The 15,324-nt window shown below is 30.7% G+C and overlaps 4 protein-coding genes across 5 annotated transcripts; 2 read left to right on the forward strand and 2 right to left on the reverse strand.

The window, feature by feature from the left end:
* Positions 1-369: 369 nt before the first annotated feature.
* LOC124932734 (E3 ubiquitin-protein ligase RFI2) lies at positions 370-4,282 on the reverse strand. The gene is made up of 6 exons (XM_047473412.1): positions 3,888-4,282; positions 2,032-2,204; positions 1,865-1,923; positions 1,733-1,758; positions 1,258-1,609; positions 370-1,147 (listed from the first exon to the last, which is right to left on the reverse strand). The coding sequence occupies exons 1-6, from the start codon at positions 4,039-4,041 to the stop codon at positions 649-651; spliced, it is 1,263 nt and encodes a 420-aa protein (XP_047329368.1). The 5' UTR covers positions 4,042-4,282; the 3' UTR covers positions 370-648.
* Positions 4,283-6,652: 2,370 nt separating this feature from the next.
* LOC124932521 (protein LOW PSII ACCUMULATION 1, chloroplastic) lies at positions 6,653-8,956 on the forward strand. Of its 2 annotated transcripts, XM_047473168.1 has the most exons (9): positions 6,656-6,950; positions 7,010-7,113; positions 7,238-7,373; positions 7,483-7,714; positions 7,788-7,945; positions 8,098-8,289; positions 8,376-8,476; positions 8,566-8,662; positions 8,733-8,956. In XM_047473168.1, the coding sequence occupies exons 1-9, from the start codon at positions 6,687-6,689 to the stop codon at positions 8,805-8,807; spliced, it is 1,359 nt and encodes a 452-aa protein (XP_047329124.1). In that variant the 5' UTR covers positions 6,656-6,686; the 3' UTR covers positions 8,808-8,956. The 2 variants fall into 2 exon arrangements, 1 of the variants encoding a protein (XP_047329124.1); XR_007098749.1 differs by lacking the exon at positions 8,733-8,956 and having other exon boundaries at positions 6,653-6,950; positions 8,380-8,476; positions 8,566-8,653.
* Positions 8,957-10,443: 1,487 nt separating this feature from the next.
* LOC124929721 (protein RALF-like 33) lies at positions 10,444-10,794 on the forward strand. The gene has a single exon (XM_047470116.1). The coding sequence runs from the start codon at positions 10,444-10,446 to the stop codon at positions 10,792-10,794; it is 351 nt and encodes a 116-aa protein (XP_047326072.1).
* Positions 10,795-11,055: 261 nt separating this feature from the next.
* On the reverse strand, positions 11,056-12,682 carry LOC124931708 (heat shock factor-binding protein-like). Its single transcript, XM_047472234.1, has 5 exons — positions 12,572-12,682; positions 11,960-12,007; positions 11,788-11,811; positions 11,666-11,708; positions 11,056-11,394 (listed from the first exon to the last, which is right to left on the reverse strand). The coding sequence occupies exons 1-5, from the start codon at positions 12,572-12,574 to the stop codon at positions 11,252-11,254; spliced, it is 261 nt and encodes an 86-aa protein (XP_047328190.1). The 5' UTR covers positions 12,575-12,682; the 3' UTR covers positions 11,056-11,251.
* Between the last annotated feature and the right edge of the window lie 2,642 nt (positions 12,683-15,324).

Here is a 15,324-nt window from a genome sequence, read left to right on the forward strand (position 1 = left end):
CTTTTTCTCATCTAAACCTAATTCTAGTTCAATGCTTACATGTGAGATGTCTGACTTCAAAATCGATCTAACATTGAATTCGACTGAGATCAATTCATGAAGAAAACAAATTGGAAATGAGGATCCAGTGAAGAAGAATCAACATAGATTGAAATTTATTTCTTCTGTGGAATAAAGAATTTGATTGAATTACAAATTGGAAGCATGTACATTTTCAAAAATAACTTGTAATTGGAAAGTGAGAATAAAAGTGCTAATGATAGGAAGATAAGGTTTAGGGTTTAAATGATAAGTAAACTATTTAAAATTAAACTCAAATACCCATATCTAACCAAAACCCATAACCTGAGAAATATAAGGAAAAGAATATGAGGAAATAATGAAGTTTATATAGATATTAGATCTTCTTCTATCTCCCAATAAAAGAGTTTAAATATGTATGTATATAGCACAAATGGGTGTTGCCAGCCTTCACCATGATCACCAAAAAAAAAAAAGAGTTTCTGTTTTCTAGGGTTGCAAATGAACAAGATTAGTCTCATCGTCACAATTTACAAACATTACATTTTCAGTTTTAAAACTTTTTTAGATAAACCCAACTTTTAATTCAAACAGGCTGGACATTTCCAATTATAAAGGTGAATCCTTTCAAGGCCAATGCCTTTGCCAAAAACCACCACCACCTCCCCCGCCTGTCCTACTCCCAGAAACAAAACCACCACCGCGATGAAAGGAGCCCCTAACAGCAGGATCCCTCTCAAATGAAATAACAGGCATTCTAGAAAAACTGTCCCTGTCCCATGGATGATGATGATGGTGGATATGATGATGGTGGAGTGATGGATTATTACTATTATTATTATTCTCAGTTTCATGACTGACCGGCGACGGAACCAAGAAGAAGCCTCTTCCATGGTTGTCAGGCTGAGCGGCGGCTGCAGCCATCACCAAGGGCATACTTCCGCCGCCCCTTTGGCTGTTGTTCAGTCTCCTCAAAGGGGGGTTATTTGGTTGCTGCTGATGATGATTAATGGAAGCATGTGAAACATACTGCCTTCTTTCATGGGCTGCGCCACGTCCATGAATGGTCGGATGAACAAACGATGAAAACAAAGAAGCCCCACTTCCTCCTACACCTGGGGCAGTCCTGGAAAATTAATCATGGCAGACACTGAATAAAATATTTTTACTTTTTGAACATAAGACAGTCATTTGTTATTTAAATTAATAAAAGGTTGGCTCATTCGTGACTCTCACCCATGGCCATAAGGGAAGGGGTGTCGGAATTCTCCCCTGGCGGTTCTTCTAACCTCGGCGGCCTGATCACTGTTACTTGTGGATGATAAAGGAATTGTAGGGGGTAGTTGATCCCAACTTTGATATTGGATATCAACAATAGGAAATAATGGGTGGTGGGGATTGAATATCTCGTTGCGTTCAGATAAACCCGACCATGAATTGTTCAGATTTGGATCCTCGCGAATCTCGTTCGTGTTTGAGGAAGCCAGAGGAGGAGGAGGGGGAGGCAGAGGTCCAAAGTAAGCAACATATGAATGAGCTACAGATGATGCTGGGTCATGTTCAGCCCGGTACCTCTGCAAATCATGGTCTGAACAAAAACCGTCCTTTAATCAAGGGTGTTCTTAGTTTAGTAGTTCAAGACTCTTTCCATTTCCATTTGAGCTTCCATAGGTGTTCTAAGAAAATATAAAGAAAAGAAGGGAGCACTTACATGCTGCTGATGGAGAATCAATGTCCCTGAAACCAAATGCAACAATTCATTAACAGCCATGAAAAAAAATTCTTTCTTAAAGTAGACTTTATTTAAAAAGTTACAAGAAAATAAAATAAAATAAATTCTTACTCGAAAGAAGAATGAACTTGAGTAAATCCACTGAATGGACACCAGTGAACTCTAAACGGCTGCCAATAGAAACATAGATTAATTTTTACAAAATACTTTCCAGTTTTGATTCAACCAGCAAATGTTCTTTAACTAAAAGAAGAAATAAAAGTATCCAGTATACTTACCATTTCAGTATAACTTAGCTCATATGGATCTTCATCAACAGTCCAGTCTTCAATGTGAAATTCAGGAAGAGATCGCGCAGGACCAGTAGCATATAACCATCTGCCTCTCTCAATTTTTCGGCAATTAGGGCATTGCATTGCACCCTTCACATTGAACGCTGACCCAATACAATCTATGAAATTGCAAAGATGATAAGTTTATGCAGGGTCTAGGGAAATATATGAAGATAGTCAACTTACCAAATAAAGTAATAGAAGAACAAAATAAACATGATGAAAAAAATACATAGAGTCTATTATTCTTCCTAGCTCTGGTTTACATTATGTTGCTAAATGTACAATTACCAACTGAGAAAACCAGCAACATAATTTTAGGAAATATGGGCCCAATCTCGGTTATCTACCTTAAATAGCGGTATAGGAAGGTCACGAACAATGTAATACATGTAATGTAATGCCTAGAAAGATCTGACCTAAAATTCCCATTAGTCGAAGAATATAATTAGTAAGGTGTTGTTAGCTTAGAAGTAGATTATGAATGTTGAAAGACAAGTCTATTTCTCATCTATAATATTCTCTTGTTTTATCCTCTCTGGCTTGGCTTTTCCTTTCTCAAATTAAATTCTTTACTATTCTCGCTAAACCCTAGATTATAATCTAGGTCTGTTATATTGGTACTAGCTTCTTGACAAACGATTATCGATATCAATCACAATCATTTGCTATTTTCAAGAAACCAGTCATGAATATCTCAATGGGACATGTTGTATCATCCTATTTACAACTATTTATTCAAGCTTTTCTACTAATTATATTGTAGATTGGACCATATCTAACAAAGAACTAAAGAGCACTTGGAAAGTGAAAATTTCTCAATGTTGTATCATACAATGTTAGTTTGTTAACAAGATTATTATGATGGTACCGATTACATTTGGTATTCAAGCTTCTGCTTTAACTTTTTGGTGATGGGGATTCCATGCAAGCCAATTGAAAAATAGGTCTTGTTTAATGTAGGTTATTTGGATTAAATCCAACATCCCCTCATCACACATTTTCCATCAAATCATTCAAATCTTAACTAAAACACGTTAATTCATCGTTTTAACATTTAAAAATAAAAAATACTTGAAGATGTTTTGGTCATTTAGAGCCTACAAAAAAATAGCAATTATAGTTTATTATAAACATGCACATTAAACTAGATAACTTACTTAAACATACATAAATTGAATCTTCCAAAACTAGTAGAGCATTGCATCTTTCAAAATCCACTCTCACCATATGACATAGAGCATACACTACTACTAAGAATTGCACATAATTAGCTTAGATTACTTCAATAGTACCATCTTATAACCATATGGTCCTATATTCAAAAAAAATTATCTTCTAGGGTTACTGATCCATGAACAAATTAAGATTACAATGATATCAGAGATTATGAAGCCTCACTAACATCAAATTGCGTACTTATTCTCTTGGTAACAAGGCAAACAGAAAACCTAAACAATCATCCTCCTACTTTAAGTAGAACCAGAAACCAATGCCCTCCTCCTCCTTCCTTATACGAGGAAAGTAAGTTATTAGGAATCATCATTCCTAATTTTGTTAAAGTATTCATTCATATCTAATGCCGAAATCAAGGTCATCCAAAACATACCCACTAAAAGAAAAGGTTCTTCTTCTTCTCTAAACCCATCAATTCCATTGGACAACACAAAAGCACCAAAGTCAACCATTAAGCATGGATCGGCATTTATAAAAAATGATCATGAATGCAAAAGAGTCAAAATGGTTAGCAATTTATGAAGGAAAGAAGAACACAGAAAGGTTGTTGGGATTGTTAGAATCACCGAGATGAAATTCGTGGCCGCACTGTAGCTTGGCTGTAGACCTGTCACCATTATCTGTGACAGCATCAAGGCAAATAGAGCAGGAAATAGAAGAGGAATTGTGGCCGCCAGGATCATCAAGAAGTTTGTTCTCAACGGAGGAGGAGCCTAGCATGGTTTGATCTTGTTGGAATGAAAAGTGTAGAAATTGAAAGAAAGAGATGAAGTTGGGGAAAATATCCTAGAAGCAACACAACCCAACATATAAGATTTTATTTTTTCCCGGATTCGCGAGAAATTTCAGACAAGAAAGCTCAGAAAGAGGGCAATGGAGAATATCTCTCTCCTCTCCACTCTCTTCCAATCCTTTCTATCTGTATTCTCTCTCTCCTCTCTCCCCCTCTCTCTCTCTCATTCCTACCTGTCGGGTTACGTGGTTTGGAAACCGGGGCTTTTCGTGGTCAATAAAATACCATCACATGATCAAAATTGGACGGTGGGGACTCTTTTTTCAAAAAAAAAAATTATTACCATTTTATATTTTTAATCCACCATTAAATTATTAGTTTAACTACATTTAGTCAATTTAAATTCAAATTTTGGTGTTAACCGACTAAGATAATTCAAGTGACAATAAGTTAAAATCAAAATCAAAATGACGAGAAATGTTATAACAATTTCTCCAAATAGAATACTCAATCTCTTCTAGCACAAATTTTATAAAAGAAAAAATCTATGTTTAAGGGAGGAAGAATGGTGAAAGAAAAGGAAATTAAAATTGATAAGAAAAAAAATGGGCATAATAGTTATAGTGGCAGACAAGTTCATTTTAATAAAGAAAAGATTCTTTCATAAGGCATATGCAACATAAAATTGCAATAATGTTTAATTATGGGACCCAAAATTTAATTACAAGTCTTTACTCTTAATCCATGAAAATCCAAATTGAGTCAAACATACACATCTAATTATTTATTAGAAAATACAATAAAATTACATAGAGATCCTTATGATGGTACTTAATATATATCCATTATTTTTGCTTATAGGTAAGCAGACAATGACCTAAAGTTGACCACAATATACTGTAAATAAATAAATGCGGATTTCTTTTCTCCCCCTCTTCAATTGGAATAAAAATAAATAAATACTTGTATTTGTGTTAATTTAGATTAACCCATACTTTTTTTTTCTTTGACCTAATCTTGAGAATGACTGGCTTCTTTTATAAGTGCCTTTGCAGATTCATATAACTAATATTTATACAGTAATCAAGTATTGTAGATTTGAATATAATTTGGTTTGTTAATTTAAAAGGATAAGCTTTCAAGTGTGAATATTGCCTAAGCAAACCCTAAACAATGGGTCAAATGAATGAACAATTGTTAAAAGTTTTTTAATAAAGCAAAAATATGTCTCTATAAGAACTCTTTGATGTTGGGTTTTTAAAATTTTATTGGAATATGTATAAGTATAAGATTGGCCTAAGATGATTAACCTAAAAATAGAATATAATATATTAATATAATATACACTAACCGATAGGGGCGGAGCCAGGTACAAGTCGGCCCGGGCTACAGCCCTAAGTATCTTGTATGTATTTATTAGTAACGATACCGTCGTTATTGATTATTTCCTGTCGCTAAAAGACACTGTTGACAGTAAACTTAGTTTGTTTTGTTTGTTTATTTGATATTATTATAAAACTAGCCCGGATAGATTTTTTTAATAAAAAATTAGCTCGGATAGATTTTTTTGATAAAAAAATTAGCCCGGATAGGTTTCAAATCCTGACTCCGCCCCTGCTAGTCGAACCAATACAAAAGATTATTAAGAAAAAAATAAATAAAGTTTGAATTCATTCTCACTAAATTTATAAAAAAAAATATAATTAATTAAATTAATTGTTTTATTAATTTTAACATTAAAATGTTATATATCTCTTTAAAATTTATTAACAAAATAAAAATTACATAAGAATCATTCTTAGAGCATATAATACTCATATCAAATTTTATTTATTTTTAATCATTTAATTATTTGATTTATCAATTAAAAAATATATATATTTTTTATTTTTATAAAATTTAAATATAAGGTAATGTTTAGTAATTCAACTAATTATTTTAAATAATCTATTTTTTATTGAAATTTTTTTTCTTTCAAAAATTCAAACTAAAATTTCAAATAACCCAACATCAAACAAGTTTTGTATTTTATTTTTGTTATATAGGTTTTTTTTTTTTAAAAAGAAATTGTTTGATAATTTAAAATATAAAAAATTCAATTTTTTATTTTATTGACTAAAATACCTTTATTTTACATTGAATAATAAATTAATTTTAAATAATTAAATAAAGATTAATTTTAATAGATAAAAAAATTGTAATTAGATAAATGAAATGATTCCTTAGTTTCAGATAAAAAAATCTCTTAAAAAATCTCAAAAAGTTATAGATCAAACAAGGTCTTAAGTCTCTTTATTAGAATTAAGTTTCCTTATTAGAAATTCTAATTTATTTAAGACTTGAATAAATTAAATAAACACTTTATTCAATATGTAATTTAAGAATTAAAAGTTTTAATCAAAAGAATAAATATCTTATGATTAATTTTCACTAAAAGTGCTAAATTAATGTGGGATTATAATTATGTTAAATCGGATTAGGTTTACAGTAGTTAAAAATAAAAACATAGAATAAAATTCAGTCGATTATTTGAAACATGTCTAAAATGGTGTTGGATATTTTATAAAATGGATAAACAAACAGATAGAAGATAAACTGTTTTTATTTTCTTCCTTCTTTTGCATCTTCTTCAATGGCTGTGGCTACAATCTCTCCAAATCAACGACTGTTGTTTTACCAGTCATCTTCTTCGACTTCTTTTGCGACTGCAAATCCATGGTTTTCAATCAGAAGAAAGAACCATTTTAGCCTCTATGAGAAGACCCATTTCCATTCTCTCATAGTATGTTCTTCTTCCGCTTCCCCCCAACCGTCGTCTTCGCCAGAAGTTGATGCGCCAGTGGAGACGGCCGAGTCTTGCGTTAACCTCGGCCTTTCACTTTTCTCCAAAGGACGGGTATATAGTTCGATTGTTTGCTTAAATTTTATTACTTTCCAATTGGGTTCCTTTTGCAGGTGAAGGATGCTCTTGTTCAGTTCGATACTGCACTCACTTTAAATCCAAATCCTATAGAGTCACAAGCTGCACTCTATAACAAAGCATGTTGTCATGCTTACAGGTAACTACTTCCATTCTAGTACATGATTAGACAAAAACATAGGATGAGAGAATGCTTTGAAGTTGAATCAAACTTTAATCGAACCCGAATTCTGATTCTTTTGTTTTTCTTTTCTTGGAGAAAGAGGGGAAGGAAAGAAAGCGGGTGATTGTCTGAGAAAGGCTTTGAAAGAATATAACCTTAAATTTGGGACAATCCTTAATGATCCAGATTTAGCATCCTTCAGAGCTTTGCCTGAATTCAAGGAATTACAGGAAGAGGTTTTACGCTTAATCATGTGTTCTTTCTATCTATGATATTATAAGTAGTGTATCATCTGTTTCTATTGTTGGAAAATTGGAGGCTGATAATAATACATTATGGGTTCAGGCTAGCCTTGGAGGGGAAGATATTGGGTACAGTTATCGAAGAGACCTAAAACTCATTAGCGAAGTTCAAGCACCATTTCGAGGAGTTAGAAGATTCTTCTATGTGGCATTTTGTGCAGCCGCAGGGATTTCCACTTTTTTTACAATTCCTAGACTTTTTCGTGCCATAGTTGGCGGCGATGGTGCTCCTGATCTTCTGGAAACTGCTGGAAATGCTGGTATTAATATCACAGGTAAATTTACACTTTAAATGTGTGACATTTCTATTTTTTGTTAAACTAAACTTTTTCAGTCAGTGTTGTACAGGTATAGTCATATTCGTTGCATTATTCATCTGGGATAACAAAAAAGAGGAGGAGCAAATTGCTCAAATAACTCGCGATGAAACTCTATCAAGGTTACCTTTGCGGCTTTCAACCAATCGGGTTGTTGAGCTTGTACAATTGCGGGACACTGTTAGACCAGTTAGTTCAATAACATACTCTCAAGCTAACAATTAGTCATGCATATTATTGTTCATGTTTCCTATTTCTACTCTTCATTTTAAAGGTTATAATTTGGAACAATAAGTGTTTCCATTTGGGGCAATAAGATTCCTAAATGGTTCTTGTTTCAGGTTATTCTGGCTGGGAGCAAAGAATTTGTAACATCAGCACTACAGAAGGCTGATAGATTCAGAAACGATCTTGTTCGCCGTGGAGTTCTTTTGGTTCCTGTTATATTGGGTGAAGGTGGTAAGCAAAAAATTGAAAAGAAAGGCTTTGGAACTACTTCCACTAAGACAGCTTCTACATTACCCTCAATAGGGGTAAGATTTGGGACTATGCTTAGTTTAAAAATCAAAATAAAAAATCAAACTGAACTGAGAATATGTTGATTGTGGCTCGATGTTAGGAAGATTTTGAGAAACGGACTCAATCAATAACTGCAGCATCAAAATTAAAATCTGAGATTCGGTTTAGAGCTGAGGTAATAGCTCCTGCAGAATGGGAAAGGTCAGTTTTTAGTTTTTACAGATAAGTAATTTTCTCTTTTCGGTTTAATAAGCTTTTATAAACATGTTTTGAGGTCTTTCTTTATTCAGATGGATAAAGGATCAACAAAAATCTGAAGGAGTGACGGCTGGCGAAGATGTCTACATTGTCTTACGTCTAGATGGTCGTGTTCGAAGATCTGGGAAGGTAAGGACTCAGTCCTTTCATATAATTTCCCTATCTTTTGACTTAAAACTAAACCAACCGCTATTTTCAGGGTATTCCGGACTGGGCACAAATTGTAAAGGAGCTGCCACCAATGGATGCGTTGCTAAGCAAGCTCGAAAGATAAAGGCTTAAATTTGGGGAAGAACGAATATCTACTTTTCATGTATAATTGTTTATGCTCAACAAATGTTGTATGCTGAAATTTGATAATTTTTTACAAATACAAAAGAAATGGATGGGGTTCCTGATTTTAGGCTCCAATGCAAGCCTGAACCATCATCTTCTTGGTTTTATTTATTTAGTTTTCTTCTTGGATCTTGATGCATTCTGTTTAGAAACATGGTAATTAATCATTTGTTTGAAGATCTAGAGGACACTCACTCTCTTTTTACTACAAAAATCAACTTCTTTTTATACATCAATTTAACATTACTTTTAATGGTTGAATTGACAATATATAGTTTTTGTATTATTAGAAAAGGATGTAAGTGGTTGGTGGTGGAATTGGATTTTAAAATTTCAAATGTTTTTATTCTAATCAAATGATAGTCTTTTCTTACTTAATTGTGTTTAAAAATGGAGTGAAAGTGCATACAGAATTACATTATAAACGATTCGACTTTATCATTTTGTACACTTGAAAAATCATCTCAAACATCTCGGTTTTTCAAAATCTCCCACTATCTTTTTGCGGTTGAACGAAGATTTGATTTGCTCAATAATAGTCAGTTTTTTTTTTTTTTTTTTTTGTCTATTGTTCAGTTTCAATGGTTCAAACCATAAATTTAATTAGAATTCTTCATTATCATCTATATTTGAATTATCAACTATTTTATTAAAAGAAGTTGGAGTATATTTTGCAATAAAGAAGGAAAGCAGGGACTACCAAACAAATCAAAAGAAAATAAACTCCATTGATGGTCAATGAATGAATGATTGTTAGTTTGGTATGAAAACAACATTCAATCTTCTCCATCTAAATTTCTAAAGGGTTATGAAAGGAAGGATTGAACTTTTCAAAATTAGAAAGGACATCTTATTATTAAAAATATATAATTAACCTAATATGTTTTTATTTTCTTTGGCCAAATTAGAGTTATTCAAGAAAATATATAGTTAACCTACACAAGATGGAGACAGCCAACTGCCCCAAATTCTTCATGTTTTTCATTAGTATTACTTTAATACAAGACAATTGCTTCAAGGGATTAGAATTAGGATTAGGATTAGGATTAGGGTTAGGACAGAAAAATAATGATTTTCATGGTTGGTCATTATAAGATAATAATGTCAAATGTTCATCGTATAAAACTTTCTTAAAAAATAATTAAATGATACATTTGTGCCCTATAATATTAGTACCATATAATCCAAATTACTTTGCTAATTAAACTGATTAAATAACTCTTTTGATCTTTACTTAAAAACACCTTAAAAATGAATAAGAGTAATTCGAGACTTTCTAATCCATTATAATATTTGAGAATTCATAAAATAGATACTTAATTGTGTCAAATATGTTTATTTATTTATAAATCAATAATTGGTTTTTGTAGTTGACTCCTTGCATGCTTCTTAATCAAATGGTATGGCTAATGTGTAAATAACAAGAAAAGAAGTGTCACTAATTTAATGGCTAAGAAAACTGGTCTATTCCCTGAATACACAAGGAGGGCTATATATTTAAGTTCATGAAGCGCTCTAAATGAACTTGAATGAGAGATAGAAAAAGAAGAGAGATTTGAAATTTGAAAATGAAAATGCAGAGTACCTGGATGATGATGATCTTCTCTGTAGTGATCGTTGTGTTGTTGATGACGACTGATATTGGAGTTGATGCACACCTGCACCGTGATCAATTGCCATGGGAGGCTGCGAGATCGGGCTGCAGTGGAACGATAGACGAGTGCATTAATTCTGCAGGAGGCGAGTTGGATGAGGAAATTAACCGGAGGATACTGGCGACGACCAACTACATCAGCTACGGAGCGCTGCAGAGGAACACGGTTCCGTGTTCACATAGAGGTGCTTCATACTATAACTGCAAGACCGGAGCCGAAGCCAATCCTTACACCCGAGGCTGCAGCGCTATCACTCGTTGCAGAAGTTAATAATTTACATCCATCTAATGATTTCTGCATACAAACATTAATAATAATCACCTCTTTAATTCACTGCTTACCTTCAATATCAATTTAACATTTTTGTTCAGTTTCAAACTTAATTTATATGCATATAAGAAACCCTTAATTTAAAGTGCTTCATTATGCCATCTTCAAATTCAAACAAAAATATGTCATGTAGTTGTTAAACTGCAACAAAATACCCAGTGTTGATTATATAAGGAATCAAAATTTCATCAAACAAAGATAAAAGAGAATAATGAAGCAAATTTCATTCAGACTGACAACAATAGTTAGATATTTAGAGACAATCTAAAATCAAACAGTAACAGAAGAGAACCCATAGACAAACCACCAACTATTAAATGATTATAGATTTGCCAACAATATGCATCGAGTTCTAAAGAAGAAAAAAAAACATGACACTCAATGGCTTTGATAAGCTCTAAGAAGAACCATCCTCTCCCTGCTTGCCTTCATCCGTCTTTCCAGGTGCAAGAGGTGAAGGGGAAGCCTCCGCTCCCATTTCTGTCCTTAGGTCATTGATGCTCTGCTCCAACTCATTTATCCTGGCTCCCATCTCATCTAGTGCAACGGAATTAAGGAAACTGCCTTACTTAGAACATTTATAGCATAAGCAACTGTAGATAACAGATTATTAACCCTAGATAGAAAATAAATGCTAAATCAGATTATAGATGAAAGTGGCCTAAGTGACTGAATGTCAATATTTTGACAAATGTAGTGTGGCCAGTTTTCAGGAAGCTTTAGTGTCAGCAATGTTACTACCCATAGAAAAACTAATGAAATGATAAAGAATGCCAAAACAACTAATGTAACAGGAAGAAGAAAAGGATATTCTTTGTAACAATAGACTCGGACATGGTTTGGAACCTTGCTTGCTGCATAAAAAGAAGATTTTTAAGTGAGTAAGAGCGAGCAATATGTTCTTGTGCAATATAGAATGTCATTAGAGCTTACCATTTGCTGGAGAAGATTTTGTACCTGGAAGTAAAAAGCTAATATGTGAGTTATATTATCCACATGTTTAAGGGTACAAATTTAACATCTTAGCTCAATTTAACTGACATTGATCATATCTCAGTCCCATATTGTTCTTCAAAAGAGAAGAGAAGAGCTGAGGATAACTTACAAAAGCAGTCATATCTGCAGTACTTTGCTTAGGATCATCTGGTCCATCCTGAAACACAAATGCAGTCAAATACAAATCACATGTAATATCATAGAGAGCTAAACATACACTAATTTGAGAGGAAACATATATAATCATTCTACTTCAATTGAGATCTAATAAACCATCATACAAAAGGTATGTTTCCCTTGTTATTCTCAAATAGATCATTTAGACCTCTCATTGAGAAGTTTTTAGTGCAAACTTTGTTGGATGTCCAAGCACATTGTTTCCTTTTTGAATTAGTTAATACATGACATAAATCAAATGAATCTCAACTTTTTTATGATTGATACAGAACAATGTTTACATGAGAAGGAAATTAATCGTATCGTCAAGTCGTGAATCCCTAATTGATCTTATAAACAATATAAAATAAGCACGTCTATATTTCACATCTTAATTCTAAAATGTTGTATACCTACATCGTACGATTCATCAGAGAAAGCGAGAAAGAGAGATTTCTAGGAACAAATGGAATGAATAAGCATATTATTCAAAGGAAAGACGATCAGATCTTCATGGAAACAAGCAAAAACAAAAACATTTGAATCGGTTCGTCGAAAATCTTACCATTGTTTCGCTAGACGCTTAGACCTTTGTCGCAATCTCGTTCTGCAATCTCCTTTCGCCTTCTCCTTCGCTCGTCTTGCCCTATTCAGACCGCCAAATTTAAGTGGTGTGAGAGAAAATGTGACCTCACCTCACTTTGCCCCGTCTAGATTTAATTTTCTTAAGTAAATTACTCAATTACCCATGACCTAATTACAAAATTACTTTATTATTTTATTTAAAATCTTATAATATTTATTCTCATGTGTTATATATTTTTTTCTAATATTAATAACGTTTTTGTATGTTTTTCACAGGGTCCAACCCGGCCCGACCTGGACTTGTGATAAGCCCAAGCCCATTCTAGAAATTCCATGAGTTTTGAAAAATTAAAAATTATATTTTTTTACTAAAGTTTAATTTTTTGGGAAATTAATAAATATTGATGTACAATTAAGTTTATAAAGAGGGGACTGAGTCAACCCAAAGACTAGGACAGGACCAGCATGAGCTCTCGCACTCTCTGATTCTCCCAATGCTTATGTTACCTATAGTTATTAATAATTATATTTCAAAAACTGTTGCAATTAATTTAATGAAAAATATAATTATAAATTTTGAAACTTTTAAAATAAAACACTAATATTTAATTTTAATTTAGAAATTTAAGTGGATTTTAATTTAATACAAGATTAATTAAATAATAAAAGGAGATGAGCCTGTTTTTTTTAGCTAAAAAGAGATAAAAACAAGTGCATTTTAGTCATTACAACACATGAGCCTGCTCATTGCCTTTAAATTTTCATTAAAAAATACAAATAAGTACCTAAACTATTTTTTTATTAATATATAAGCCCTTAAGCTTTATTTATATTTATTTTAATCTTTTTGTGTAATAAATCACTGCCCTCAAGCGTGTTGTGCTGGCACACGATAGGTATCGGTGTGTCGTGACCTCACCGACAATTTAACATGGTAATAATCTATTATCATTGAAAATCAAACTTATTTATTTTATTTTATTTTGACAAATTTGAATATAAATTTATATTTACTTTAAAGATTCTTGAAAACATAACTATGCCTTTTATTTTTATGAATTTTTTACGAAAAAAAAATCATTGGTGTGATTAATTTTACACAAACTCTAGTTTATTGAAACTCAATAAAATTAATTTTTAATTTTTACATCACTAATCAAGTAATAGATGAGATTATAATTAATAATTGAATATTTATATTTGAATGGTTTAGTTAGAATAAGGAGTTGAAAGATCACCAAAAATTGTAAATTTTGGTTGATACTTAATCTTTATGTTTGATGTTGTTTAGATTGTTTTCATTTTATTACATATTTATTTAAATAATTCAAGAATTTATTTTTATTAATTAAAATATCAAAAGTATTGAATAATAATTGCAGTATAACTTCTATAATTTCATTTTTTTTATCTCAATTTAACATTTTAAATTAGTGGAGATTTTATAAAAATTCAAATAAAATTAGGTTTGAATCCTCTCATTCTCCTCTCAACCAAGTATGTTTCATCAATTAAAATAAATTAATTAGTTAACAGAATATATAATTTCAATTACTACTTTGATGAAGTGGTTTTCTTTTATATATTTTGTAATTTGAAATTCATAATAAAATATTATGTTAAGAATTTTTTCAAAATACATAAAGTAATTTTGGCGTGAGAATATATAAAAATTGTATAAAATTATCATATTTATTTTAAAGATTAATTAAGTATTGTATTATCAATACTCGTAACAAATCAAACATCACCTATCGATATTCATAAATACGTCCAATTTATCTATCAAATAAATTGAATGATAACATAATTTATATATATATATATATATATATATATATATATATATATATATATATATATATATATATAATAAATTTATATAATAAGTTAACTTAACCTGTAACGTCATTACTTTGATTTGAATGCTATAATTAAAATGAGAATGAGTTTTGATAATAAACTAGAATGAGAATGAATTTATTTATTTTAATATTAAAAAAAATAATAATAATTTAGTGTTATTTTATTAAAACTATGAGATAAAATAAAGTTTGAAATGAAAAACAACAATAAAAAATTACAAATTTATGACATATTACAATAAATTAATCAAATCAATGAGACGGGAGAACTAAGTATCCACATCTCCTTTGAATATATTCAGAAACATTTATTTTATTATTAACAATTCTTTTAGTACCAAATATAATTATAAACAGATTAAAAATTATTTAATTTATTAAAAAAAAATTATTATAATATAATTTTTATGAAGGAGTTAGTCCAATCTTCATTCTGAACTTAATCTTGGTAACATTTTCCCTTCTTAAGAAGAGAACCTTATTTTAAATAACATAATTTATTTATTTATTTTTATAAAAATGACTTATTATGACAAAGTTAGATTTTTTTATATATATCTCTTAAATTTAAAAAAATATAAATTATTATGATAATAAAAACTCTGTTATGTCATTTTTGAAATAAAGATATGTAATTTTTTTTATCATTATATTTTATTTTTTTGATATTATTACAAATTATTATCTATTTTATAAGATGTGATTTTATTAACATTATTAAATTAAATCAGTTTTATTTTTTATTTTAATAAATTTAAAAATTAATTATGATTATAACAATAATTGTAATAAATTAAACTTAAAATTCTCATTAATAATATAATTTAATTATTAAGTGATGAACAGATTTGTTAGTTGACTTTTCCAA

Source organism: Impatiens glandulifera, chromosome 3 (assembly GCF_907164915.1).
Source record: "Impatiens glandulifera chromosome 3, dImpGla2.1, whole genome shotgun sequence".
Lineage (NCBI taxonomy): Eukaryota > Viridiplantae > Streptophyta > Magnoliopsida > Ericales > Balsaminaceae > Impatiens > Impatiens glandulifera.